A 27,254-nucleotide genomic window follows, 5' to 3' on the forward strand; every position below is an offset into this window, starting at 1 on the left:
TCTAAATGGACGACACAGAAATTTCGATTCAAGCGTGGATTTAAGACATTTATCTTATGGAAGAAAAAGGAATAAAAGTGTAAAGGGCAAATGTCGAAGAATTTGTAAAAAATTAACATGTGAGAAATTTAAACGTAGAACCATACTGCTTGTTATAGTGGTTGCTTTAATTTGTTGTACACTGTTCCTGTGTTATGCGATTTTGAATCGTGAACAATTGATTCAAGAACTAATTAACGCCGCCACATCATGGGTTACGACTGTAGGATCTGCAGTTTCTACAATTCAGAATTGGTTTTCTAATTCTCCCTTTAATTCTTTTCTTACGTTCTTTTCTAGCATTACTTCCCTTTCTTCTTCCGTTTAACGCGCTCTGCTACTTTGTCCATGTCCACAATGTGGTAGTAACATTCTTAATATTGTTACTTTCCCAACTAGACATCTGAAATAAATTTGTAGTTTCTCTTCGTCCTCAGTTTCGTTCTTTCTTTTTTTTTCTTTTTAATGCGAAAAAGGTGCTCATTTTTAAATAATATATATATGTGTTATTTCAAAATAAAGAAGAATAAAGCGGTTGCACAATCTACGTATGTTGGGAGCATTTTCTTCCTTTTTTTTTTTTTTTTGTGTTGTATAAAATTGTTTACTTACATTCATGTGTAATTAATGTAAGTTCCAAAAAAAAAGTTCCATCCACTTTATTCAGATTTTTTGGTAAATTCTTTTTCACTTAACTGATTTGTTGGCAAACTCTTTAATTCATTCCTACTTTGTTTGCAATATTGTTCATTGAAGATCCCAAAATATGTTCATTTACTCTGTTACAAGTTTCTATCTTTATAATTTTCTCTTCTTTCCTTTTAAAAATAGATATATTTTTTTGAAAAGATCAGCAACCTTTTTCTTTCCTTTTTGCCGCATCCGCTGTTTGGGAGTACCTTTCCTCATGCATTTATTCATACATACAAATGTAAGAAAAAAAAAAATAAAAAGTGAAAAAGAAAGAATAAAAAGGAAAAAAAAAAGGCGGAAGGGTACACGACCAGTGAAGGACGCAATTCCTATATGCTGCTGTTCCTTTGCTTTGTTTTGATATTTGATGAAAGTCAATGTGAATGGAAAAAGAAGAAAAAAAAAAAAAAAAAAAGAAGGAAAAAAAAAGGGAAAAAGGTCACTTCTTCCTTTTACACTGTATAAAATGCACAGTCACTTAATATTAAGTGGGAATAACATTTATACAATGTTCTACATATGATATTTATGATGTGCGTAATATTGTATGCAACCTATTGCTTTGTAATTGAACTATGTAGGATGATATTTTATATTAGCTTTTCGTTTCTGTTATCTTCGCTGCTGTTGCCCGTTCCTTTGCTTTTGTTGTTGCTCTTTCCTATATGTATTCTTTCCTGTAGGTGCGTTATAATATATGGTTGACACATCTGTTCCACCTATTGTTGAAGTGCCATTTTGGAAGAATTTTCTGCGTATTGTGCTGTAGAAGTTTCTGCAGTCGGAGTTTCGCCTGTTCAGTCGTCTAATGTGGAGTCAGCTAATATTGTTGAGGTATCATTAAAGTTGTGAAGTCCCATTGTTGTTCTTTTTTTTCTTTTTATTCCGTTACGCCCTTTACTGCTCCTTACAAAATGGTTACCAAACCAAGAGGATAGATGGAGTATACGAAAAGAACAAACAGTAAGAATATGTACTATATATATACATATGTCTACATATACATATATATAGGTACACATATACACATATGTAGATACACATATAGGCACATATATACACATATAAAATATGTATATATTTTATTCTATGCAACCTCTACGAACTTATTATAAATCTCATTCCACAAATGGTAAAAATTACTCTTCTTTATGCTTTTTTTTTTTTTTTTTTGTTTTGCTAAAAGGTGAGAAGCAGATAAAAAAGAAAAACATTCTTAAAAAGTTATATATATATAATATATATACATATATGCAGCTCTTTAATTTTTCTATTATCGTAAAATCATTAAACACTCTTAAAGTTTTCTCTTGAAAAATATAAGTACATCATCAGCAAGGGGGATTGTTTGTGTCTTGGCTCGGTTCCTCTTTTTTTTTGTTCTCTTCCTGGGGATTGAGATTCCCTTTTCTCCATTTTTTCCTTGTCATCTCAAGTAGTAGTAAGCTAAAAATATATGGCTCCATGAAGTGTTGTAATTATGTCACACCATATATATGCACATGTACTTAATTGTACATATATATACAGGCGTGCATATCTCCCAAGTGGTTTCATCTTCTGTTTAGGTCTTTGATCCATGGGTTTCTAAATGATAAAGCACACAAAAGCGCTCTGTATGCCCATTTTGGCGGTTAATCTGTTTTTCCCTTGACTAAAGGTTTATTCCCATTTAGTAGGTTTTTCTGGGAGGTTGTTGTTGTTGTGGTTTTTGGTTCTGGCCACCAAGTAATGGCTCTTTTCTTGGGGATGGGACGGTAGTTGCTCCTCTTTTGTTGTTACTGCCACTGCTCTTGTAGTGGATACCTAAGCCTAAGGCAGTACCGAGGAGTACGGCAATACCAGAAGCAATGGAGGAGATCATCATGATCTTTTGGTTTCTCTTTTTTCTTTCAGCTGGAGATAAATTCTTGTATCCACCGGCTTTCTTTGCTTCGACAACATTATTGTAGAAGCTTGGGGCAATGAAGTTGACTGCTAACAAAGCAGCAATGAGGTATAATACTTTAGTGATTTTCATTTTGTATAAAGGGGGGGAGGAGGATTGGGATGGATTATAAAAATATAAATTAGTAAAAATGCGCAAAAGCAACAAAGTCGAAAAAAGAGCAAAATAGGATTTTTTTTTGGTTATATTTAGGATAAACGCGTTATAAAGGTTTAGGCGCTTTTGTGTTAAATTTTAAAATGTTCGATAAAATATAATTTTTCATTAAAAAACAAGGTACAAAAATTAAAGTTTATAATTTTATTTTTTTTGGAATTTAAGAATTTATAGAAAACTTTTAAAAAATATTTTTAAAAAATAAAAATTAAATATATATATCTTGATTACGTTTTCTAATTTTGTTATATAAAGTTCTAATATCAATTTATAATAGTTTTTCATAAAAATTTTTTAGGTGCGGTTAGATTTTTATGGCTATAATTAAAAGCGCGTATTATAGAGATAATTTCTTCTTAATAAAAAAAAAAAAAAAAAAACATTTTAATCTACTTATCTATAAAAATTTATCTAGAAACCGTTTTCTCATTTTATTACTTTTGCATTTAAAAAAAAAGCTATAAAAAAAGCAGGTGTTTGATCCATTATATCTATTTTCTTGAATTTAAAAAAAGAGTTTCTTTTTTAGGGTGAACCGATTTTATATATATGACATATTTTCATAGGGGTTAAAAAAAACTATGCAAATTGTGGCTTATATTAAAGCGAGAAGTAGTTAGGTTTTTTTTTTTTTTTTTTTTTTTTTTTTTTTTTTTTTATTGGTTTCTTTTTTATCTTCTTTTTTTTGGGGGGAGCGGGTTTTCCTTTGTTTGTTTTTATGATTATGAAATATGGGAAGGGAAAAATGTGGAAGGAATATGAATATGGAAGTTTTTTATTCTTTTTTCTTTTCAATAGTACATGTATTGTTTAATTTTTAAGGCAGTGGTAACACACTATACGTACATTTATCAAATCACTCTTCATATAATTAAAATAAAAATAGGAGCAAATTCGGGCAAGGAATGTAAGGAAATAAAGAAGGAAAAAAGGAAGGGAGCAAATTCTCTGTGCAGTCTTTATTCATGTATTATAGTATTGTATAGTGCGCAAGATTATTGGGAATATTACATTATTATTATTATTATTTATACACGTTGCCAACATGGCATATACAAGGTAAATAGTGGTTCCTTCCTTTCAACATCGCAATTCTTCTTATAACGTAATTTTCTCTGCTTGTACTATTAATTTGTACATTATTATTAATTTGTATATTATTCTTATTATTATTTAGGGGCCATTATGAAGGGGAGAGTTAATTATTAAAGAATTGTTAATATATACATATATTACATAGTTCGTGCATATATGCATGGTGTACAAATTGCACTTTGCCTCTCTTCTTCGAATATGTGTACATATTTATTCACATATTTAATTAAAGGGCGCCTGCGTGCACATTTATAGGAATACATGCGAATGGTACGAAAAATACCTATGCAAAGGAATTGTGTGTTCATTTATATGTACGAAGGGAGAAATTCATGTAGCTGGGTAGCAGTAGTATTATTTCCTACATTGTAGCACACGCCATCCCCACTCTGTTTTATGATGACTCAGTAATAGTAATTTTCTCGCTTTTTCCACTTTTTAAAACCTTTTTTCTTTTTTTTTTTTTTCTTTTCTTTAAAGAATATAGAAATTAGTAAAAAAAAAAATTATTAAGAAAAAAAAAAAGCATTGTAAAAAGAAGGATAGGTGAACACTTTAGGTCATTAGTGAAAGAATTTATAAAAGTCCAAATAAAATTAAAAACACATTTCTTATTTGCTCATATTAATTACATACATGAACATGAGCTCTTCCTTACAACACAAAAAAAAAAGAAATAGGAGGAAAAAAAAAAAGGAGGGGATGAATACCATTTTGCCTCTTATACTGTATGAAGTTGGTGGTTATTTATGCTTTTCTTCCGTGTGTGTGTGGGACATTACATTCAATGTTACACCTTCAATGTGTTACATTCCAATCAATGTGTGTGTTGTTGTTACATTACATACAACGTTGTTCCATTAGATACGTTGATAACTGATGTTCCTTCCCCTCCTGTTATTACTTCTTTCTCTGGATGTTGGTGATGATCTACCACCAAATACGGTAGATTCATCCGCAGAACCAATTGTTGAAGCACCTTCTGTGGAATATTCTGTTGTTAAGGTGTCGTCTAAGAACATATTCAAATCGTGATTGATAGATCTTATTTTTTTACCTCTTCTTGTCCTGCCTCCAAAATGCTTACCTATCCAGGAGGGTAAAAGATCATACTAAATAAAGAGGTGCGTAAGGGAAAGGTTAAAAAGAAGGTGGGGGAAGGAGGCGGGTGGAAAGGTATGTATTGTATATATATATGTATATATGCTTTTACAAATGTGTATATATATCGATATATATGTATACGTATATGTATACTTCAAATATATGTAGTGGTTTTGGTGGTAATTATAATTGTTGTAATTATGTTAATTACTTTACTTACTTTATATAGAAGGTAAAGAATTGTTGGTAGTCCCACTACTGCTAATCCAGAAGAAACAGCAGTAGGAAGTGCTGCATTTGCTGTACTTGTAGAGGTCGCTTCCGCTCTTGCTTCACTCTTTATTTCTGCTCCATAAGTGTTCGACGCCCTATTCAACTCTTCAGTACACCCCTCAATTGGGTCCTGAGACAGTTCACTAAATGCAGAAGAAGGGAATTCTTCCTCCTCCTTCTTGTCCTCACTTAAGGCAGACTCCTCCTCTTCAGACAGTAGCTGACATTCTAAATTTAATGTAGAATTGTTCTTGTTTTTATTGAATACTTCCTTAAAATCATCACAATTTGTAGTACTCCCATTTTGACAAAGAGGATACGCTGTATTATAAGCTTGATTAATGTCATCTAAGTGTTGCTTATATTTTTTAGTGCAAGAAGGTTTAGGAGAACCAAACCTCGTCAAATCGCTGTTTATTTTTTCATGGTCAACAGAGTAGTCTAATAATACTTTTCTTCGATGGAAAGGAATATTATAGGTGTCTATGTCCGTTAGTTCACATTTATATTTATGGTCAATACCACTAAGCTCTTTGTTAATTGCTTCCACCAGTGTCGAAAATGAGGTGTCTCCATTTAGCTTGTCAGATGATATGTCGAATAGCCAATAATTGATAAATGTACAACGTACCCCATTCGTCGGATCATCCTGTTCCGTCGAATGTACGTAACACAATGCTCTGGCAAATACATTTGCATATCTCTCATCGTGGAAATATTTTTTTAATTTGTCCCATTTTTCTCTTCTGAGGAAACAGGGATAATTGCAATAAGTGAGACCACCCTTAAATCTATCGTAATACTTTGTTCGTGATTCTAACATCCCCAAATTCGCCTTCTGCAGGTACATAGTTGGAGTGGTGTGTGGGGGAGTTATCTATATACATATATCGGTATATATATATATATATATATCATATATATCATATATATGTATATATATACAAATATATATAGATGTATGTATATATGCGTATATGTAGATATATATGTGTACATATGTATGTAGGTGGTGGTAGGTGGAAGGAAGGATCCAAAGAAAGGGAGGAATGTCTAAGAAGGAAAGGCAGGAAGAATGGGTCTAAGGAGGAAGGAAGGAGAAGGAGAAGAAAGTATACCTGGAGTGTTCCTTCTGCTTCTGTTGTCCCTAATGAAGTTCTTGCTCCGTATGCTGCTCCACAGTGTGAATTTATTAGCATTTGGGGGGTATTATATTCACAGTCTTTTTTAAATTCTCTACAATATTTACTCTTGCTCCCAACCCCATCACAATCCCGCTGTACAGCTGCAAATGCTTCATTAGCACTTTTAACGTGTTTGCAATAAGCGTCCTTATAGGAATTATTAGGAATCCGTAGCTGCTTTTCTATTTCCGTGTGGTCATAGCAGTAATCGAATACTATTTTTTTCTTTTCGAACATGTCCCAGCTAATATCAGGGTATAAATTCTTGCACTCACTATTACAGTGGAATTGCTCCAGTTTCTTGCAAACTGTCTCTATAGCAGTGTCAAATGGGTCTGAGTCCAATTTTTCATTTATTTTACTGCCTATCCAATAATAAAGGAAATTACAACGATCCTCCTCCTTAGGCACATGGTTTATTCTCATTATATGTGAACAACACCAATTTTCTGCAATTAAAGAGGCATATTTACTACTATATTGCAATATATTTAATGCTCCATATAAATCATTCTTCATGTGCATGCAGCATCCGTGCTGATTTTTTCCTTGACACTGTTCTTCCCCGTCCAATAGATTGTATATTTTCTGTGAGGGTAACTTATCTGTACTTGCTTCCTGCTAAAAGTAAAAATAGCAGTAAGTAAAATATATATATACATGGGTCTTTCTATATATGTATATTCTTACATTTATTTCTATAACTTTTTTTTTAATTTAATTTGTGTGTGTGTGCATATATGCACATGCACATATATGGAACGTGCTGTGTATTTGTATTCATACAATATTTTATTTATTTTAAATAAAAAAAAGTAATGTGTTTATACCGGTTCTGGTGCCATTTTTTGTCCTAATGGTACTATTCTTCTTCCTCTGTACGTGTAAAACACACTCCTTTACGTTAAGGAGAAAAAATTGTTGATTCATTGGTTTATTCATTCATTATATTCATTCATTATATGTATTCATTTAAAAAGGGCTTAAGTGTATGGAAGTATGGAAAAATGTGGAAAAATTCTGTTGCTTCCTTCCATTCTAGTTATAATTAAAGGGCAGAGGTATCAGAATTTTAACTCCTTATAATATTGTGTACTGCTTAAAATTATTCAGAAAAAAAATAATAACAAATACACTAAAATGATAAAGTGGAAGAACAGAACAAAAAAAAAAATTTCATAAACTTTTTCTAATACATTTATTATATCTAATTATTGACTCCTTCTTTATTGGTTCCTTCTCTTTAAAGTGATTTCTTATTTGTAACAATTCCTACCATTCCTTACTACCATTATTACTATTATTATATATTATGTGTACCCTTTACTCCTCTTTTTCCTCCTTTTTTACTTCCCTTTGCAGTTATTATTTGTTCCTTATTTATACAATTTGATGCACTTTGAACTTAAAGTATAAAAAATTTTGTAGCGTAATTTTTCTCTACACGATGACTATTCGTTACGTGGTCATATGTGCGAATAGCAAATTTCTTCTTACTTTTCTCCTTCTTTCTCCTATGTGTGCGCGCATACACACACATTCCCCCCCTCCATTACACGACCATATGCCCTTAACAAAGGTAACTTCCCTATTTCTAAGCTGGCACAAGTCGTAAGGTGTTCTATATAGCACATATATATATATATATATATATATATATATACATATATACATGTATATATGTACATATGTATATGCAAAATAATAAGGTAAGCACAGTAAGAATAATGCACATTCCAACCTGTTCCCCCATGTTTTTTCAAATATGTAATTGGGAGCAGTTCACCATCTTTCCCCAGAGGGGGAGCAATATATGTACACCTTAATTATATTACATTCCCCAGGTGTGTTAAAGTTGCAATTAGGGCACTCCACCAACAAAAAAAAAAAAAAAAAAAGAAAAGAAGGAAGTAATATTACATACTTATGTACACACCTTCATCATTCGCCTGTTTCCCCCCCCTTTGAGGATATAGAATGGTGGTGAAAGGAATAATAATGAAAAATGGAGAATTTAACATTCACCCTTTTCAGCAGCTTCCCACTTCATAAGAAATAGTACTATTTGAATTATTCTAACTTAAAAAAAAAAAAAAAAATTAAAGAACAAAAATTATTTTATGGGTACCGACACTTTACTTCCACTTCCTATCTGCTGTGGTGCACATTAAGCAGGTGCATATCCCATGTAAGCGACCACATTAAAATTACTTAATTCCCCCTACCATCCCTTACATTTCTGCCAAATTAAACACATGATAGGAAAAAATTTAAAAAGTGCAACTAATATAGAAGTTCATATTTGTGCACATAGACCCTAAAGGTGCACTGCCCCTAATGGTACATTGCCACAAATGTGGTACAAAAAGTGGGACAAAAAAAGTAGGAAGAACACTTTCTTCTTCCTTACTTCCTTCTTTCTCTTCCTTTCTTTCCCTCCTTCCTAAAAGAATGCACTTTTTCATTTCCACCCAGTAGGAAATATCCCCCCCCTTTCGGGTGATGCGAAAAAAAAAAAAAAAAAAAGAAAGAAACGCCCCTATTTAGAGAAAGCACTCCAAAAGCATCTCCAAAAATACAAAAAATAATAGAAGTGGAGCAGTTTGTCCCAAATGGAAGATGTTGTGTGTGTGTCTGCACACAATAAAATGACACAACGACGATGCAAATTACATCTCTGTGCGAAATTTTTTTTTTCCCTTTTCCACTGACCTTCTGTGTGTACACCCATTTGTTAAAACCTCCCTGTGTGGGAGAAGGCTTATTGTCTGATTCATCTCCACGGACATCAAGTGTTGTAGGACCTGAAATAGTGCTTGTGAAGGTGCTAATGTCTGTTATAATAATAGTGGCCGTCTGAACAACGTTATCTTTCGTAGTTTGGAGACAGTGTTATTTTTATATTTGGTGGTGGGGGGTTTGGACAGGTCAACCCATTATTCGTGGTAAGGAATATGGCACTCCTACCTACACCAAAGTTACTGCCGCCGTCCCTACTGTTGCCCTATACGCCTCAGCAGTCTGTCTGCTCCCTTGCGCTGTTTTGCTATAATCCACCGTTTTGCTCATTTATTTTGCCTGAAAAGGTCATACTTTTCTTCCAAATTTCGGAAATGTTGCGCAACACATGCCATTTTTGCACAAAAAAACACGCGTTCTGTTGGTCCAGCTTAAAAAGATGACCGACGGTGGGTGGTGGTAGGGGCCTGTCACGAAAAATGTCATGTTCCCCCCATTTGTGCCATTGAAGACTTAGTTCATATGGCACATTTCGCGCAAATGTGTGTTGTCACTCTCTTTTTTCTTTCTTCCTCCTTTTTCATGCTATGATTTTTGTGCCACTTGGTTTGTATAATCGCTACTTTGTATCGTGCAAGAAAAAAAAAGAAAGGAAAAAAAAAATTCTGAGTCGGGGAGGCATAAATATATATAAATGGTAACATGCGGAAAACTGCGCAAGGGGTCGGAAACAAAAAAGTGAAAAAAAAAAAAAATTTTTTGAAAAAAAAAGAAAATAATAAATATAAAAAAAAAAACAAATGAACAAAAAAAAAATAAATAAAATAAAAAAAACTTTACTCAATTGAGTTTCAATGTACAGGTATTATTATTTACATGTACCAGCAAGAGATACACGCGTATTTGTATGTGGGACGGAATTAGCAGAAAAGCATCAATGTGATTTGTACAAAACACGGAGAAGGAAGAAAATCGCGCCACGGAGGAAAAATCAAATAGCAAATTATGTATCATGTAAGAGGCCCAAGCGCAGTGACATATGCTCGCAGAATTTTAAGGTGAAAATAAAAGTTGACGTGTGAGGGTAGGTACACGAAAAGGACGAAATAAAAAGCAGAAAAGAGAAGGGAAATCTTCTTCTTTTTTGGTCGTGCGAGAGAGACCTTTTTCTTAAATGGTTCCACCTGTGGGCTCATTTCGGAGGTGGGCTGTCATTTCCACTTCATTAACACGCATAAGCTTCGGGTGCCGCCGTGGTGCAGAGGCTCACCTGTGAGTATCAAATCTGTGGACGACAGAACCGCATGGTACGACGTGTACGTCGGCAGCTGATTCCCACTCGGGGAAGGGCAAAAGAAGTGGATAGGAGACGGGCAGAAGATCGGCGAAACAGCACGAAGCGGGGAATACGGAAACATGCCCCGGATGAGACCGAAAAGAAAAAAACGAAAAATATGGGAAAATGGAAAAGTACCGCGAGTTCGCAGACTCAGCCACAGGAATAAATCCATTTTTGCCCTTATGGGTAAACAACAAATTGAGCGTCCATGAGAAGCTTCTCAAATTTCTGCTGTTCCCACTGGTGCTGTGTCGCTTCTGCTTCCTCTCCCTGACGTTGATTTTTATGATTTTCCTAAACAGCATAGTGAACCTGCTCATATTCCAGTGCGTTAAGGACTTTTTCTACCAAATAATACAGTGCATTTATTGCCGGCTGTTGCTGCTTTATTTGGGCTTCTTCTACATGGATGAGGAATATGCTAGCCACAAGAGAGTTAAAATAAAATGCACGAAGAAGAAAATTCCATTCACTTATGATGACTATGGACACATTTATCTGTCCAACTTTACATCCTTCGTGGATATTTTATATTTAGCATATCGGCTCAATCCACTCTTTGTTATTATTAACAAAAATGGAAGTCTATCCCCCGTTTTCTTCTTTGATTTAATAAAGCTATCTCTACAATTTTCCATCCCCAACAAGAAAGGAGAATTTAAAAATCTGGAACAAGTACATGTCTTCGCGAAGAATAAAAAAATAAAATCAGTTGTCATATTCCCAGAGGGCATGAAAAGTAATGGCTCCTGTATTCTCCTGTGGAAGAATGAAATTTTTACGCATTCAGAATATGTCCTTAAAAATAAGTGCAACTTGATTGCTTTTACTTATGAAACAAATATACTTAACAAGAAGTGGAATAACTCCTACACCTCTCCGCACACCGTTCTTAATCCCGTCCTCCATATTACCTTTCTTTGTTTTAATATATATAATAAAATTAAGATTGTGTGGCTGAACGAAAAGGACATTGCCGAATCGTTGCGCGAATTCGACTTCTCCAACTGTGATGAACTCGTCCACTATTTGAGGAGCCTCATGGGACTTATGAAGCCCACAGGTGGAACCCTCGTTAACGTAAAAGCGGACTTGTTGGAGAAGTTTGTCAAGTATTGGAACCTCACGCGGGGGCGAGCGTACCTCTGAGGGGGACACACACTACAGAAGTGGAGGAATATTCCCTTTTTAATTCTCCCCACATATTCACAGATAGCAACCGCGTGACCCAGCAGGTATAAACCCCACTGTGACCTGTTGGTAAAGGCTCATTCATCAGTGCCTAGACGGTCACCGTGGGGAATTCGCCCCATGTGATTTGATTTATATCCGCAGGTCGAATTGGGGGATAGCAACAACCCTCCCCCCTGCATGCCACCGCGCCATTCATATGAATTTTTTTTTTTTCCTTTACCCTTTTTAAATGCAACTTTCGATATGTGAGAATTATTCACCTTTTTGTGAAAAAAAAAAAAAAAAACATTTGATGTGTACGTTCGCGTATATGGCGGGACACTTTACGGGAAGGGGTCACTTACCCTGTCCGTACTTTAAATTGCACACCGCGTGGCGTGTACCATTATACCAGCAACATTCTACTTTCATATTATGTTACTCCTGACCCCCCGCACGTTAACTTCGAGTAGTCCTCCAAAAAGGGGGCAGGCCTCTTCTTCCCTGTGGTGTTCCTTTCCTCTCGGACGAGATGGTATGTTCTACACTGTCTGTACAACATTGGACCTACGCTGCAAGTACGAAATGATGAGCAGCATTTTGCAATGTTCCTCTCGTGGACTTGGCATCACCCATTTAGTAAGGAATAATAATGCGCTCTGTATACTTCAAGTGGAAGCGTTTTGCAAAAAAAAAAAAAAAAAAAATCCAAAGCTATTTGTATTCGTTGCAAAAGTGGGTACACACAAGCTTGGGCAAATAATTTTTTTTTTTTTTTTTTTTTTTTTTTGGAAAGGCAGTTGTGCTATTAGCTGTACGTATTTTATACTCATATGTTCCAGTGCAAACATATTCCTCGATAAAGTAGACACAGCGCAGTTGCTCATGCACGAACACATATATATATTGGTCTGCTAATTCAGATGTGTACTCCTCCTAAGGGTGGCCTTTTATCTTCGTTCCCGTCTTAACAAAACACTTCCGAAGTCTAATTTGACCCCAAATTTTGAGGGCACAAATGAAGCGAATGCTTTTGTTCACGCTCACCGCCCTGTTTTGTGCTACGAGTCGCGATGTAGGACTGTGCCACATGTGCACAACAGACCTGTGCGGGAGATGCTGCCGCCCTACAGGAGATGGTACCCCAGAGGAGCTCTCACCGTCTCGGTTGCATTTAGATGTTGTTACCGCTAACCACGTCGCTACCACTGATCTTGGCGCCGCTCATTTTATCACCACTGTTACCACCATTTTTCTCTACCTTTTTCTCGCGCTGACAATCTCCTTGCAGGCTGCGAAAATAATTTCCACAGAACGATGAGAGGGAATGATTACAGCGACGACGTATACTGCAGACTCTGCGACTGCAGCAATCCAAGCACAGGTATGTCTGAACCACCACTAGTCCCCTTTTGCATTTAACGCACCCACTGGGGTCTACATATGCTTTCACACATCCGAAGTGGGTGCCTGTAAAAATGGGCTCCTCCGAGATAGTGCACTCGGTATGTAATATTCTCAGTGTATGCATATATATGCATGCGTATACGTGTGTACATATGTACGTGTGTAAGTATTCACCCCCTTAATTTGACACTCGAGCGGTGGTTGCCCCCCTTTCGCAATAGGATGTGGATGGGTTGGAGACACCTACGGGAAAGTGATCTGCACGAGTTGCGATTTTATCAAGCATGCCTCTGTCAAGTATACCTCACAGGAATAGGAATTCACAAAAATACAAGTTGATAAGGAGGCCTTCTTTTGTAGTCATTTCTTCCTCTTTTTACATACCCATTATTCTGCTATATATTTTTTCCCCCCTTCCTTTTTTCTTTTTTTTTTTTGCGCAGAGTAAAATATTTCGATATAGCAGGCTGTGGACATGAACTGAAGAGGGGAAACCTCCTCAATAGTGCCTGACGTGGTGAACAAAAGATGATATCAGCCCTATCGTGGGGAGCACCTCTCGAGTGGGTACCCCCCCCACATTTGGATCTTCCCGTCGGTGTGCTTTCGACCACGTGTTAGTTTTGTTTGTTTTTTTTGTTAATTATTTTTTAACTCATCAATTTGTTTATTTTGCGAGTGTCTCGAGGTTGTCGAGGGGAAAAAAAAAGCAAGCAAACAAACAAGCAAAATAATGGTAAAATGAAATAATAGTAAACAGTGTGGTAGACAAAACGTGATAACCCATTCAGATGTACAAAGGAGACCCCCCTTTTGCTACTTTTTGCAAAAGGACATGTAAATGCACATATTCCTAGCTGCACTTGCACTTGCAAGAATCGCAACAAATAGACTTTGTGATATCGGACAGGGTGCACTTCTGCCTCCGTCGGAGGTACACAGGATCGGATACATAACTGATTGTCGGCAATTGATACTTCTCATTATCTTTTAAGTCAGGCATTTTTTCGTAAAAGGGACCCTGCGCGTAACTTATGAGGGGAACGTCGTACAAAATGTCCTTTGCGTAAAACTCGCTATCTATCTGATGGTAGTACAGAGGAGGATTGTCGAAGGAATTTAATACGATGCGTTCCGTTGGTATACAGGGGAAGGTGATGGGTTCCTCCTTACTGCAGAGTGCGTCCAGTTCGTTGTACGTGTAGGTCCTCTCAGTGATTTTTATTCCTTCCTTTTCTGATGGGAAATTAAAGTGGGTGGAGGGTATGCACACACGGCGGAGCTGAGTGTTCAGCGGGCAACCAAGGCGAAGGCGCTCGCTCGATCACATATATATGCATGCAAGCGAAGAAACTGTACACTAATAAATGAAGACGGAAAAACACACAGATGGGTTGTGAGACGAGGAGTCGGGACGCTTTCCCGTCTGCTAATATGCTATCCTTACCACAGCAACATTTGCAAGAATTACAAGCTGAGCATATAGACTTCCTGAACAAGTTCATCTTGACGGTCGAAAATGTGATAAAAATGGGAATGCGGCACTGGGAAGGGACAGTTTTTTCGTTATCCTACGATGCTTCCTACTGCGTTGTTGTTATTGTTGCTGTTCTGTGGGAGGGGAGAGGATAAAGGGTACTGTTCTTCACTCCACAACGGTACAAAGCGAAATTAAAAAGGAAGTCCTCTACGTGGGAGTTAAAAATAACATTTCAAAGCAGATGTACATGCAACCAGGTACTTCTGTGCGCACAGTAAAAATTAGGGACAGCCGTAAAATAGCAACTTAAAACAACATATATTTTGCAAAACGTGGGGTTATATTTTTTGATCTACCGTGCGCATCGACTTGAAAAAATAGACACATTCGTAATAGTGGGGTTGGAACATGACGAATGGGTTTACCTGAACGTTCATAAAATTTTCTAGCTACTTTGTTGCGTCTACTTTTTTTTTTTTTTTTTTTCAAACAGCCAAAATGGAACATGTGGCATGCGCACACGGTATAAACAGCCAAAAAGAAATTTGGAAAGCCACTTAATTTTTTTTTTTTCACCTTGCCTATTTGTAAAGAATCCAATAAATAGTTTTTTTTTTTTTTTTTTTTTTTCCTCTTGTGTGTGTGACAAAGGGGTAGCTATTAAAACCCAACGGAGGCATTATTTTGTGTGTCAAGAGCATAGTCTACCTACTTGCTACTCACTACGATACTTTAAAAAGACATTTTGGATAAATTCGCGCACGTGCGTTAGGTGTGGTGAATATTTCCTATTCTCCCACTTGGTAGGTAAAAAGTTGGGGAAAAAAAAGGGGCAACTCGCTTACTGCTAAATAGGTGGTGAATAAATAGAAGAGTCCCCCGGCTAAACTGTATTCATGTTGATAAGGTAGTGGAATGATGGTGACACAGCTCATATGTTCTTGTCTACCCCTTTCACATTTGTTCTGTTATACCAATTTAAAATCAGAAGGAAAAAGGTTCCCCTAACCAAAATGAGAAACGCGTGTAGATGGGTAAAACAAAGGTATTTGAACATTCGGGTGACTCCATCCGCAGTTGCTCATTTCGAGTTCACAATTTTGTGTCGACGCGGACACATAACGGAAACTTCCTAAACGCTTTTTAACATCACAAATGAATGATCCAAGGAGTTACATATAAAGACGAAGCCCTGGAACTCATACACATATGGCTTTTATTGTACCCATTTGGTAAATGCCTTTCCAATTTTTTTACCAGTTCGGGGTAATTTGGGTGGGGGCTAAAAAAGTGTTGCATTGGGGACGATTGGAAAAGGGGGGCGGTGTTCCTGCCAGAGTGATATTTAAAAATTGGAGTTTTTTTTTCTCTCTCAAATTGTGACATAGGAGTTTTGAAATTTTATCCTTTTTTTATTTATTGGTATATAACACATGTGATTTTTTCTTTTTTTCTTCTTTTTCGCCTTTCTGTTATCTGGCTGAGGCTCCCTTTTAGAAAATGTTTCGTCCCAGTGTACGTTCCCCAACTTCCTCCGTCGCATTTTTCACAAAAGGAACATAAATAAACTGCTTCCCTTGGAAAAACGTCATAACAAAGTGTGATAAAAGATACGCTAAATAGGTACCCGTGGAGGGTTAAACAAGAAAAAGATATGCTGCAATGCTGCAATCCTTGTGTTATTGTATTTTTTCCCGCACGTGGACTTAAAAGCATGTTCAGAAAAATGTACGCCTATTTAATGCGTCGCGACTGTTATGAGAACCCCAACCCTCTGATGTATTAAAGAAAAAGAGGAGTGTGGTTACTGTGACATGATGTGTTAACTTTTTTTCACCCGTGAACATCCTAAAGCGTGGAATATATTTGAGAGAAAAAAGAAAAAAGGCAGATACGATGAGTAGAAAAGAAGGATGGTTCAAATTCCACAAAAGTTGATCGTTCATTACCACCATTGTTCTATAAGTGGTGTTGGTGAAATTTTTATAGACTCCTTAACTGTCCAACTGCTTTTCTTGAAAAATGTTTTAAATTGTCCTTTCGTTCACCTGGTGGGGGAGACACACCCCTTCAGCAGTTATGGCTCTTACCCCTACGCATTTAATACACTGGAGGGGAATATCCTCTTTGGAACGGAAATTATCGACTACATGAAAAATGTTAAAATTTATTCGAGAGGGATGCCATTTAAGCATCCTGTAGAGAGATGATCACCGGCATGTGCGAAGATATAAGTGCTCTTTTTTCTTTTACCCCTCCTCCGTAGTGTATGCTCTTAAATCCTTTCTTTCTGTCTATCTCTTTCCCCCTCCTTTCAGGTTTACCTATTTGACTCGATTGAGTATGAACCCTACTTTGGAGTAGTAAACGAGTTGAAGGCAATTTTGGTACGTCTACCCATTTAGCACTGTAGCGAGGGAGCCAATTATGGAAAATATTTTCTCCTTCCTCCTTCCAGATCTTTTGAGTACACCCTTCTCGCAATATTACCGTTCTCAGGAGTACTTCCTTTGGATGGATGACGAGATTTACAACAACTTTACCAAAAAGATTTACAAAAATAGATTCTTCTATTTGTATTATATTTATCTGACGAGGTAAACCAAGTAGATCATTTGGGGCAGCTTTTCATTCAGCTGAACGGACCTGTTCAGACATGACAACTGTTCAGGTGTATTTTGCGAGAAATGGATTAACGGTTGCTTAATTTTTTTTTTTCTCTCACAGAAGATTAAGACGGGAAAACTACGAAAAGTGCCAAATGGCTGGGTTGGATAACCACAATTTGGTCAGCACACCACATTAAAAAATAACGATAATTTTTGGAGAGATATTTAAAAAAAAAAAAAAAAAGTGAAGTGTAAACATGGCGTGGATTTCGCCCCCATTTTTTTCCTTTTTGCAGAATATAACCAGGTTGAAGACAATTTTAAGCATCTTGGAGGAGGTCTTATGCAGTGGTGACAATTCCACTGGGGATGGACGCAATGTCTGCTACTTCGACTCCATGTGCTTCTCCATTCTTTCCATACTTTACTCCCTTCCGTCGAAATGTAAGCGAGGCGAGGTTTTAAAGGAAACCTTTCGTTAAAAGTGCCCAGGGAAAGCGAGGCTCGAAAAAGTTCTCCCCACACTGCACGATTCGCCTAGTTTGGAAAAGATCTATATAGGAAAATGGTGCTAGGGGGCGAGAGGGGTTCATTTGTCCGCCCATTTTTTGGTGAGCTCCCCTCACGTGATCCCCCTCCTTCTGGTGCGAATATCCCTTTATTTTCTGCTTGTTCCCCACTGCAGTCAACGAAGACCTGCAGCGTGCGCTGCTCTCAAAGCCGAGCCTGATCGAATTCGTGAAGAACCTCAACCGAAGGTACAGAGTATGGGAAAATGAAAAATCGTTTCTGCAAGGTGTTAACGAAGCGAAGTGTTTGTCTCCCGGGTGAGCGGTGGCAGGGACGGAGGTAACGATTCGCCTCATAGAAGTAGCCGCGGGTGTCTTCCATTTGTTCAAATATGTTACGCTACGTTACGTTGTGTTAAGCAATGCTATACCATACTATGTTATTTTGTATATTTTTTTTTTTCTTTACGTTGACCCCCCACTCGACGCCGACAACGTGCGTACTTTCAAAGTTAGTTCACTTATCCATCGGTGAAAAAACAGGACGAGGAGAATAAGCGTTCCTAGCCGAGTCTTTCTCCCTTGCCAAAAATAAAATAACGCATAAGTGCAAACATCTTTTGTGTGTGATATATCACGCCTTTTTTAAGGTGCCCTTTGTCCTAATGATAACCACCTTCGTCCGAGAGGAAGACGTGACTTTTTCTCCCCCGCTATTACCTGAACAGGTCAGGTCGGTAACCATACTTTTTTAGCCACCCTTCTCTTGCCGTTTGGAAAAAAGCCATTTTCGCCATCCTCGTGAATTTGTAAATTCCTCTGGAATACCCACCTTGTATACACCTCATTCGTATCCGGTTAACTCCTACCTGAGGGGGGGGTGGAGGTGGTGGCGAAAAAGGGGTGTAATGCATGCATGGGAAAGAAAAATCGGGGGCAAATTAAACGAAGGAAGGTGTGAAAGTACAAAATGGCGTGAATTTTCTGACAAAGGCAGGCCATTAATTATGAGCCCTGCATGTGCGTGGTTGCTTGTCGGCCGCTTTAAGACATCGGTGCGGGGGAGCGGTGTTCCCGTCCAGCGGCACTTTAATTGCAAACCGGCCCGACAAATACACGATTTATGCACGACTTCCACTCTGCTGCCGGCCCTACCTTGTTGTTGACTCTTATTTGCCCCTTAAAGCCCAGGTTGTCAAACACGTTTTTGTAAACCCGTGTGTTGACTTCAGATTCCATAAAGGCGCGCCTCGCCAAAATGTCCCTAAACACTTTCCTGTTGTAACTGGGGAAACCCAGTGGCACTTGGTTCAGGTAGGGTCCCGGATTTCTTGCTGCCATGTTTGCTGCTTATCAGACGATGGGAGAGCGCTGCTCCTACCTTGCTGAAGTAGCAGAGTAGGGCTATCTCATATGGGCCAAAAAAAAAAAAGAAGAAATATTAAAGTTGGTCATACACAGGTAATTACCTGCTGGGGTAACTAACCTAAAATGGATCCAATAGGGAGGATAAAAAGATGACCAAAAAATGTGCCCCCTGTAAGAGAATTTTTTTTTTTTTAAGTGCTCATGCAAGAACGAACGATGTGTGAGGGCGCCCTCGGGGGGACATTCAGAGCACCGCGTGAAAAGTAAAATGATGCCATTATAAACGACGCACATATGAACAGGGGATGTGTACTACGAAGGGTGATGAAATAATCCCTTCGCGTTAATGCGCCAATCGGCAGAAGGATATGTACAATGGTGATTCTTCCTTCGAAAGGGGATAAACCTCCAAACGGTATGCTTCCCATTTTGCCATTCTGTTTACCTGCTGTAGGGTTGTACAGTTCATTGTGGAGATAGCGCTCCTACAAAGCGGACTATCATATTGAGCACGTTTGAACTCTTTAATATTGACAACAGGCGGAGTAACTTCTCAACTTAGGAACACACAACGTAAGAGAATGCCACAGATGAACTCCGGGCCCACCAACTGAACTAAACATATGCTGAACAGAAACACGGGGTCGAAGAAGGGTTAACAGTTGGACGGCGGTTTGTCCTTCTGACGCTGGTGGGAGGAGTCCCCCTGCCATATGCGTATTGCACAAAATGGGAAAGCTAATAGGTTTATTCTCCAATTTTTTTGAGAGAAAAAAAAAGGATTCATTTGGGATGATACAAAAAAAAAAAAAAAAAAGAAGAATTCGCAAAGGAAATTATTACTATCACGTACCACGCAGCAAACGCTGGTTGGGTGCTCAAATTTTTGCGCAATTTGCAGGGAAGACCTGCACGGGTGGCACGCGTCATCATGCCGCTGTAACAACAGCAACGTGAGACCGGCGCACCTCTACATATATATATACATAAGCAGGTCCGTGGGCTTAATCGGTTGGCTACCCACTCACATCACAGGGGGAAGACAGCTACTTCTTGGAGACAAACTTCGGCTTCACAGATACCATTTTTACCTTCCTATTGTTAATCGTCTGTGAGCTAATGTTGCACAAATTTTTTATATACTTTTGGACGATTAAGAAGCTCTGGTTTTTTTCTTTAATGTTTAAAACATCCAGGAGAGTCAAGATGTCCATTTTTCCATTATTTTTTTCAATGAGCTTTAGTAAAATTTTGGCACAGTTTTCTTCCTTTATTTGTAGTTCTTTGTTTTTAATTTTTTCCTTAATGAATTCGTTGATGGTGTTTGCTTTGGTATTCTGTAGGGGTTGCTTTTTATTTGGGCTAATTTTTTTGTCCCCTTGGTAGTGGTCTTCTTCATCTTCCTCATCGTCTTCACTTTCTTCTTCCTCATCACTATCATCGTCGTCTTCATCGTCCTCATCGTCTTGTACGTGGCGCTTATCCTTTTGCGGTTTGTTCAGAGCAACACCTTTTTTGGCCTTCCTTTGTGCCTCTATTTTTAACATTCTTTTTTTGGCGGCTAGGTTTTTCTTAGCCATGTTTCCAGTTCTGTCATCAACTTCGTCATCCTCCTCTAACTCTTCATCGGAGTCCTCATCATCTTCATCGTCATCGTCCTCCTCATCACTGTCGTCATCGGAGTACTGCTTCAATTCGTCGTCCTCCTCATCATGCACTTGCTGCTTCAGCAGAGACTTCATAGTCTGTCCGTAGGTGGTCAGTCGGGAAAGGTCCATATCTGAGTTGTTGTCCGAATCATCATTTTCATCATTATTGTCATCATCATCAAATTCTTCCTGTCCAGAATCGTCCAAATTTATGTCTTCATCATCGCTCTTTTTTCCATCATTATTGTAATCCCAATTGACTTTACTTTTTCTCAAGGCAGTAATGGAAAGAGCTGAATCAACATAATCAATTTTATCGTGATTTTCTCTCATTCTTAATTTGTACAAATTTTTTATACGTTTTTTTTCTTGTTTTTTTAATCCTAAATCGTCATCTTCATAGGATGAAGAAGATGAGTCTGAATTTACAATTTTTTTTTTTTTTTTTTTTTTTTTATTTCCTTCTTCCCTCACTTTGGAATTTACCTTCATATGTTCTTCCTTACTTTTTAACCTCTCAATTATATCATCCAACCTTCTGTTGTTTTGTTCTGCTCTTAATTTTTCTTGCGGGTTCTCTACGTTAAACTTGCTTAACGTTTTTGCCGACAGGTCCGGTTCGAAGACGTGCCAACTGGACACGGGGTAAATGTCCGAATATTCTTCATTTTCCACCAGCACAAAAAATACATCTGTGTCCATGTTGCACTTTTTGGACATGTATGACTTGTGATGCGATTTTCCCTTTCCACTCGATGAGTTTTTTAGCAGCCAATAAAAGGCATTGTTGTTTTTGTCATTCGATGTGGGGCTTTCTTCATGCAGGTCTTTGGACTGACGTGTAGGGGAGGAAAAAAAAAGAGTGAAACGTGTGTAGTGTAAATTGTATTGTGCCTTAACCACTCAGGTCAGGCTTCAACCTAGGAAGTGGCTAATCGCTACATCCTTCTCTCAGGTTGCTTCCGCCTAGGGAATCTACCCCCCAAACATTGGGCAGCAGACCCCCTTCCCAATCGTGCGCACTCTTTCTCCTTACGATAAATGTCACTGGGCCGGATAACTTGCTAATTTCCCGGTTGTCCGTAAAACGGGAAATCAAATATTTCACATCTCCATTCGGTTTGTTTATCCTGATTCTCTTGTTGCCATGTTTGGACTGGGTGAAGTCGGAGAACTTTAAGGGTTCCTGTGGCTCGTCCATTTTTCGCTCTTCCGTTCAAGTGGCAGTCGTGGGGTTATGACTCTGTTTCGGCAAGCCTGCATTCGGGTTTTCCTCGCATGGTGAATTCGTCGTTGGTACAAGATCGCTGTTTTCTTGGGGGAAAAGAAGGAAGGAGGGTGGCGCATACGTTTGACCACACAAAGAGGACTAAGCCGTGCCGAAAAATTGTTCAAGTAACACGGGGTGATGAGAAAAAACCGACGGCGAATGGGTAACACAAAAATGGATGCAAAAGGAAAATAATAACTCCCGAGAGCATACGCAAAAATGTTAACATATTAACATATAAAGTCATGCGAGGGTGGAAAATGCCAAGGAGAAGAACGCAAATGTGAGGATGGACCAAAACGGTAAATTCTCCCGATGCAGACTTGCGAAAGTACAATACTCGCCCGCTAATCGATGTATACAAAACCATACGGACATGAGAAAACACTTTGGCGCCTGCACTAATTTGAGGGGAATTTTTTTTTTTTTTTTGTGCGGTATAAATTATTAGCAAAGCTTGTTCATATGTTCTTTTTTTTTTTTTTTTTTTTTTTCTCATCCTATAAATTGAAAATAAAAAATTGCCTGAAAAAGCGTTGCTGCGGTGTTGGGGCTGTAATTTAAAAAGGCGCGAAAAGAGGATGTTCATCCAAGCCAGGTCAGTAGGCACGTCATAAATTATTCTATCATAGTGACGGACCACTACATTTATGTACTTTTAACACTTAAGTACGTATTGAAAAAAGAACAGCGCGCCCGCGAAAGGACGGGAAGGAAAAATTAATTCACTTTCTTTAGCTGCCTTATCATAAGCCTAATCAAATTCCCAATGGCATTGAAAACGACCAAAAAGAAAATAATCACAAAGGAGAAGAAGGACGCCAAAAATGGCACAACCAAAAAAAAAAGCAGAGATCAAAACGTCGTTAGCCAAGAGAAGGAAGACGAACTGAGCTTTAACCCCTTCAAAACCAAGGAACAAATAAAGCCATTCGAGTTAAGCATAGAGAATGAAAACACGACTGATGAGGAGGAAAACCAAACAGGTAAAACAGGATTAAACAAAAAAACATGCCCAACTGTAAACAACAACAACACGTCTTTGCTCTTTTATCGTAATGGTTGCGCCAAATTATGTGTTAAAAGACTTTTACCCATGGGGTCTACGCGTATATACAATGAGGAATGTAAACACATAGCACATTTTTTTTTTTTTTTTCCGCATTAGACTCGTTTAAGGAGCTGTTAAAGAGAAGGATAAAACAGATGAATCAGAAAATGAAGGAAAAGGACCAGAAGGTGACCCCTCACTTTAGGTAAGACTGTCAGCTATGCGTTTTGCGTGTGTTAATTGCTTAAGTGTGAGCAATGTATGTGATGGGACGGACGGTGACAGCTGCCTTGTCATTAATAATGCACACATAACTGAGGTGGAAAAGGAAAAAATAGGAGGTCAAGGGGAATACCAGTCACAGTTTCATTTTTCTGATCATCGTGTTGTGCGACGTTCGTGTTCTCAACTGTACTTGCAATATATCCTTTAAGAGTCGCGCACAGAATGCCAACACGTTCGGGCTATATGTTGCACGTGTGTATAGCATTACCTGTGTGCAATGGTCCGTAGCTGTTCTTTTTAGCCCTCATTTGACCACACGCCACTCCATTTTAACCCTCCACTTGCAGACATAAGTACCAGGAGGATATCGAAAACTCGGGAAAAAGCTGGTTCGAAAACAAGCTACTGAATGACGTTCCAAGGAAGTTAACCACGTGTTGAGAGGGCGCATGGTTTAAAAAAAAAAACACATTTTGATGATAGTATTTTAGGAAGGGCTTTTACCCCTTACGGATGAGTTCAATTCAGCTGGAGTGGTTCCCCACGGATGGGGCACAGTTTAAAAAGTTGGACTCCGCTCCTCCACATTAGTCATTTTAAAATTGCCCCCCGTTCATGTGACATAACCCATTGTGTGGTTAATGTGTGACGGGTTATTTTTTCCCCCAATTTCGCATTCAGCAATGTGGATGGTTATTTGTTTTATATTTGTTCAAAGCTGCTGCACCAATCGAGCAGATAAAATGGACAAGTCAGTCAACTGTTTAGAATTTTATTATTTTTTTTTTTTTTTAAAAAGCAACATCATTTACGTGCTAAAACACGTTTGTTTGAAAAATTGTCCCTCCATACTTCAACCGCAAATGTTGCAAAAAGGGGAGTGTGTAACTCTACATGGGGTGTATCATTCCACAGAGTAATGGAAACAAAACAGGTGAAGAAAAAAGCTCACCTACATTTTGTTCCTTTCGTCCAAATTCCCCTCCTCACACTTTGCCGCGTAAAATTGTCTCCATAAATAAAAGCCTTTTAAATATATCACCATTAAATTTGAACTGCTATGTTTGCTTTATTTCAATTAGGTTTATAAGAAAAAAAAAAAAAAAAAATCCGCCTGTACAATTTTTTTTATTTTTTAATGTGAAAATTTTAAATAAGCAACATTCGTTTGGGTGAAAACAAGTGATATGAAGAAATGAAAAAAAGGGACGTATAGCAGAAGTCGCCCTGTAGCATATAAAAGGTTACGCCTCTTCATTCTTTACACTTAAAAAGCGCCAACATTCCGCAAAAATGCACCTTTTGGGTAATAATCCATCTGGCAATTCTTCCTATTTGCATGTTTGTATCTTCAAACCGTCTAAGGCGTCTGCTTCTGAATCTTCATGTTCTGGTAGGTCTCCAGGAAATCTGACCATTCCTCATATGGAGACTTGTCAAACTTGGTTACCTTCCATAAGTCCGGAGTTAAGTAGCCGTATGTTTTGCTCAAGGCGTTGAAAATGGCCTACAAAAAATGGAAAAAAGAAAAAAAAGGCAGATATATGGGGAACAGGAAGTATTTAAAGCAATTGCATGAGCGTGTACTATGTGGGCACGAATGCAATACACACTGTGAGGAATTAACACAAACAATGTGGTGCGTCGTCTTTATTTGCCTAGTGGGGAATTCGCACTTCTTACCCTTAAAAAGTTGCCCCTTGTTTTGGTCTTTCCACAAGAGGAGGAGAAGCAATCCTTAATGCCCGCAAAGTTAAGCATTTTCTTCGTCGTTGGAGCACCCACGATCTGCGTACCCCTTGGAGCTGGCACCAAACGAATACGAACACTACCACATTTTCCAGACACTTTCATTGGCACCGTGTGGGGGTCTCCGATTTTGTTTCCCCAGTATCCTCTTCTCACAGGAATTAAAGACAGTTTAGCAGCAATTATTGCACCTCTAATGGCAGTTGCCACTTCTTTGGCGCACTTTACTCCTAAGCCACAATGTCCATTTCCGTCCCCAATGGCAACAAATGCCTTAAATCTTGTTCTCTGTCCGGCACGTGTTTGTTTCTGTACAGGCATAATTTTCACAACATCATCCTTTAAGGGGTGGGCACATTCCCCAGGTTGAAAAAAGTAATCAATAATTTGATACTCCTTAATGGGCAAGGAATGCAAATAAATTTCTTCGATGGAAACTATTTTTCCTTCCTTGACCAAACGTCCCAACTTTGTTACGGGTACCCAGTTCTTCAAGTCATCTTCTGCGGAACCTCTTCCTCTAAAAAGGGGTAATAAAGGGTGGTATTAAAAAGTGCGCTTAAAGAGTGGAACCCGGTTCGCAGCATACATGTGGCACGTGCGTATGTAGGCTCCTAGGGGGGGCACGTCGTTCTATCCTGTTCATGCTTCATCAACCCATTCCGCTAACCCCCTTAGTGCCGCTTTCACTTCCTTCCTGCTTACCTTCCTCTTCCTCGTCCTCTACCACGGCCGCCTCTTCCACCCCTCAAGCCCCTTCCAAATCCTCTTGAAAAGCCTCCTCTATCTCCTATTAGATGGAAAAAAAAAAAAAAAATTAGCGGCAGTATTTATGCGTACGTTTGATGTAGGCAGCTCGGCGTACTACTCAAATGAAGCTCAGTTAAGAAGGAAGTCAATCGAAAACACGTGCAAGTATTCAGCCATGTTCCTATACAAGCACGTTACATGCGCCTACGCGGCGCCAAGGTGTACACGTGGAGCATTCCAATTTACGAACAAGCAAGCATATATCCACAAATAAGCATTCACGTAGGAACGTACATGCGCAATAACGCGCCCGTTCTATTAGCAAACACTATGAAACGCAGCGGGGGAAGAAGCATAAAAGGGGATATTTTCAAAAAAACGCAAATGCAAAAGTATACCTTCCATGTTGCTTGCTATGCCAGTTAGGATCCTTAAAAGTGGAGTGTTAAAGTTAACTGCGCTTCGTTAAGCTTTTATTTGCTATGTTGCTCGGATGGTAAGTATCCTCTTAGCAGGCGAAGAATAATCTGCTTGCGTTTGTGTTCTTTTTAACCCTTCCTGCAAGGTATTCGTAATTTACGTTTGCGTTATTGCTTGAGAAAAAGAGATGTACGAGTACGAGCGTTTTTACGTATGCTTACTGTTCTCACGCGATTCAGCAGAAATTAAAAAAAAATTTTCGTTCCTTTTTTGAATTTTTTTTGGTGGAATGAATTCATACGCAGGAATATTCGCAGCTGCACGTTGCTTTAATTGTTTTTTTTTTTTTTTTTTAAAATGATCATACGCGTTGGTACTCGCGTTGCTTCGTGGAAATTTTTTCGCCTCGCAGTGGTAAATATGCCTGCGTGGGTAAACAATGGCCGTCCCGACGGAAAAGTTGAAAAGCTCACTAAAATTGTATATATAGAGGGGCAAAAGAAAAGGCTACAAAGTGGTATTATCTCTAATGTGCCTGTACAATATTGTTGGGGGTTTCCTTCCCGTTGTGCATTTTCCTAGGTAATGGAACGAGGCGCGAAGGGCCGGGGGCATTTTCCGAAGGTATAAAAAAAAAAAAGAGGAAGCCGTAGCGTTGAAGTTGCCATTTGGTCGAAATACCAACTCACGTGTGGAAAAAGGCATATGATAATTTGTATACATATATAGGAATACGGTTTGGTAGGTGCTTTCTCAGGTGTGGGGAGACCCCCTTTCAACGAGAACGTCCCCCCGCTGTGCAATTAATTCGGCGACACCTTTGCCTGTTGCGGTGCCCTTCCCCCCCTTTTATTATTGCAAAAAGTACATTAGAAGGAAAGCGCAATGAGTGCCAAAAAAAAAAAAAAGAGAAAAAAAATAACCATCCGTTTAGGCCAACTTTTAAGCAGCCCCAAATATGCCAGCAATAAAACGCTGACATGAAGTAGTAGTCCCCCACCGCGTTAATGCACGACAAAACAAA

General features: G+C 38.3%; 9 protein-coding genes across 9 annotated transcripts; 4 read left to right on the forward strand and 5 right to left on the reverse strand.

The window, feature by feature from the left end:
* Positions 1 to 2,404: 2,404 nt before the first annotated feature.
* On the reverse strand, positions 2,405 to 2,752 carry PCOAH_00046410 (Early transcribed membrane protein; the record flags this gene model as incomplete). The annotated part of the gene is made up of 1 exon (XM_020061425.1): positions 2,405 to 2,752. One exon carries the CDS (start codon positions 2,750 to 2,752, stop codon positions 2,405 to 2,407), a length of 348 nt encoding a protein of 115 aa, XP_019916417.1.
* A 7,941-nt stretch (positions 2,753 to 10,693) lies between these two features.
* Positions 10,694 to 11,719, forward strand: PCOAH_00046420 (Uncharacterized protein; the record flags this gene model as incomplete). Its single annotated transcript, XM_020061426.1, has 1 exon — positions 10,694 to 11,719. The coding sequence occupies one exon, from the start codon at positions 10,694 to 10,696 to the stop codon at positions 11,717 to 11,719; it is 1,026 nt and encodes a 341-aa protein (XP_019916096.1).
* A 967-nt stretch (positions 11,720 to 12,686) lies between these two features.
* PCOAH_00046430 (Uncharacterized protein) lies at positions 12,687 to 13,842 on the forward strand (the record flags this gene model as incomplete). Its single annotated transcript, XM_020061427.1, has 4 exons — positions 12,687 to 12,882; positions 13,035 to 13,127; positions 13,372 to 13,447; positions 13,594 to 13,842. The coding sequence occupies 4 exons, from the start codon at positions 12,762 to 12,764 to the stop codon at positions 13,661 to 13,663; spliced, it is 360 nt and encodes a 119-aa protein (XP_019916383.1).
* Positions 13,843 to 14,003: 161 nt separating this feature from the next.
* PCOAH_00046440 (Uncharacterized protein) lies at positions 14,004 to 14,655 on the reverse strand (the record flags this gene model as incomplete). Its single annotated transcript, XM_020061428.1, has 2 exons — positions 14,004 to 14,386; positions 14,598 to 14,655. The coding sequence occupies 2 exons, from the start codon at positions 14,653 to 14,655 to the stop codon at positions 14,004 to 14,006; spliced, it is 441 nt and encodes a 146-aa protein (XP_019916805.1).
* A 1,888-nt stretch (positions 14,656 to 16,543) lies between these two features.
* PCOAH_00046450 (Uncharacterized protein) lies at positions 16,544 to 18,070 on the forward strand (the record flags this gene model as incomplete). Its single annotated transcript, XM_020061429.1, has 6 exons — positions 16,544 to 16,789; positions 16,949 to 17,017; positions 17,130 to 17,227; positions 17,358 to 17,418; positions 17,536 to 17,683; positions 17,925 to 18,070. The coding sequence occupies 6 exons, from the start codon at positions 16,544 to 16,546 to the stop codon at positions 18,068 to 18,070; spliced, it is 768 nt and encodes a 255-aa protein (XP_019917090.1).
* A 394-nt stretch (positions 18,071 to 18,464) lies between these two features.
* On the reverse strand, positions 18,465 to 19,089 carry PCOAH_00046460 (Mitochondrial ribosomal protein S14; the record flags this gene model as incomplete). The annotated part of the gene is made up of 2 exons (XM_020061430.1): positions 18,465 to 18,617; positions 18,904 to 19,089. The coding sequence occupies 2 exons, from the start codon at positions 19,087 to 19,089 to the stop codon at positions 18,465 to 18,467; spliced, it is 339 nt and encodes a 112-aa protein (XP_019916215.1).
* A 1,073-nt stretch (positions 19,090 to 20,162) lies between these two features.
* On the reverse strand, positions 20,163 to 22,437 carry PCOAH_00046470 (Uncharacterized protein; the record flags this gene model as incomplete). The annotated part of the gene is made up of 2 exons (XM_020061431.1): positions 20,163 to 21,599; positions 21,802 to 22,437. 2 exons carry the CDS (start codon positions 21,964 to 21,966, stop codon positions 20,163 to 20,165), a joined length of 1,602 nt encoding a protein of 533 aa, XP_019916505.1.
* Positions 22,438 to 22,804: 367 nt separating this feature from the next.
* On the forward strand, positions 22,805 to 23,752 carry PCOAH_00046480 (Uncharacterized protein; the record flags this gene model as incomplete). The annotated part of the gene is made up of 3 exons (XM_020061432.1): positions 22,805 to 23,021; positions 23,204 to 23,291; positions 23,659 to 23,752. 3 exons carry the CDS (start codon positions 22,805 to 22,807, stop codon positions 23,750 to 23,752), a joined length of 399 nt encoding a protein of 132 aa, XP_019916360.1.
* A 591-nt stretch (positions 23,753 to 24,343) lies between these two features.
* Positions 24,344 to 26,215, reverse strand: PCOAH_00046490 (40S ribosomal protein; the record flags this gene model as incomplete). The annotated part of the gene is made up of 4 exons (XM_020061433.1): positions 24,344 to 24,818; positions 24,995 to 25,580; positions 25,766 to 25,850; positions 26,209 to 26,215. The coding sequence occupies 4 exons, from the start codon at positions 26,213 to 26,215 to the stop codon at positions 24,672 to 24,674; spliced, it is 825 nt and encodes a 274-aa protein (XP_019916651.1).
* Between the last annotated feature and the right edge of the window lie 1,039 nt (positions 26,216 to 27,254).

This window comes from Plasmodium coatneyi, chromosome 12 (assembly GCF_001680005.1).
Source record: "Plasmodium coatneyi strain Hackeri chromosome 12, complete sequence".
In the NCBI taxonomy this organism is placed as follows: domain Eukaryota; phylum Apicomplexa; class Aconoidasida; order Haemosporida; family Plasmodiidae; genus Plasmodium; species Plasmodium coatneyi.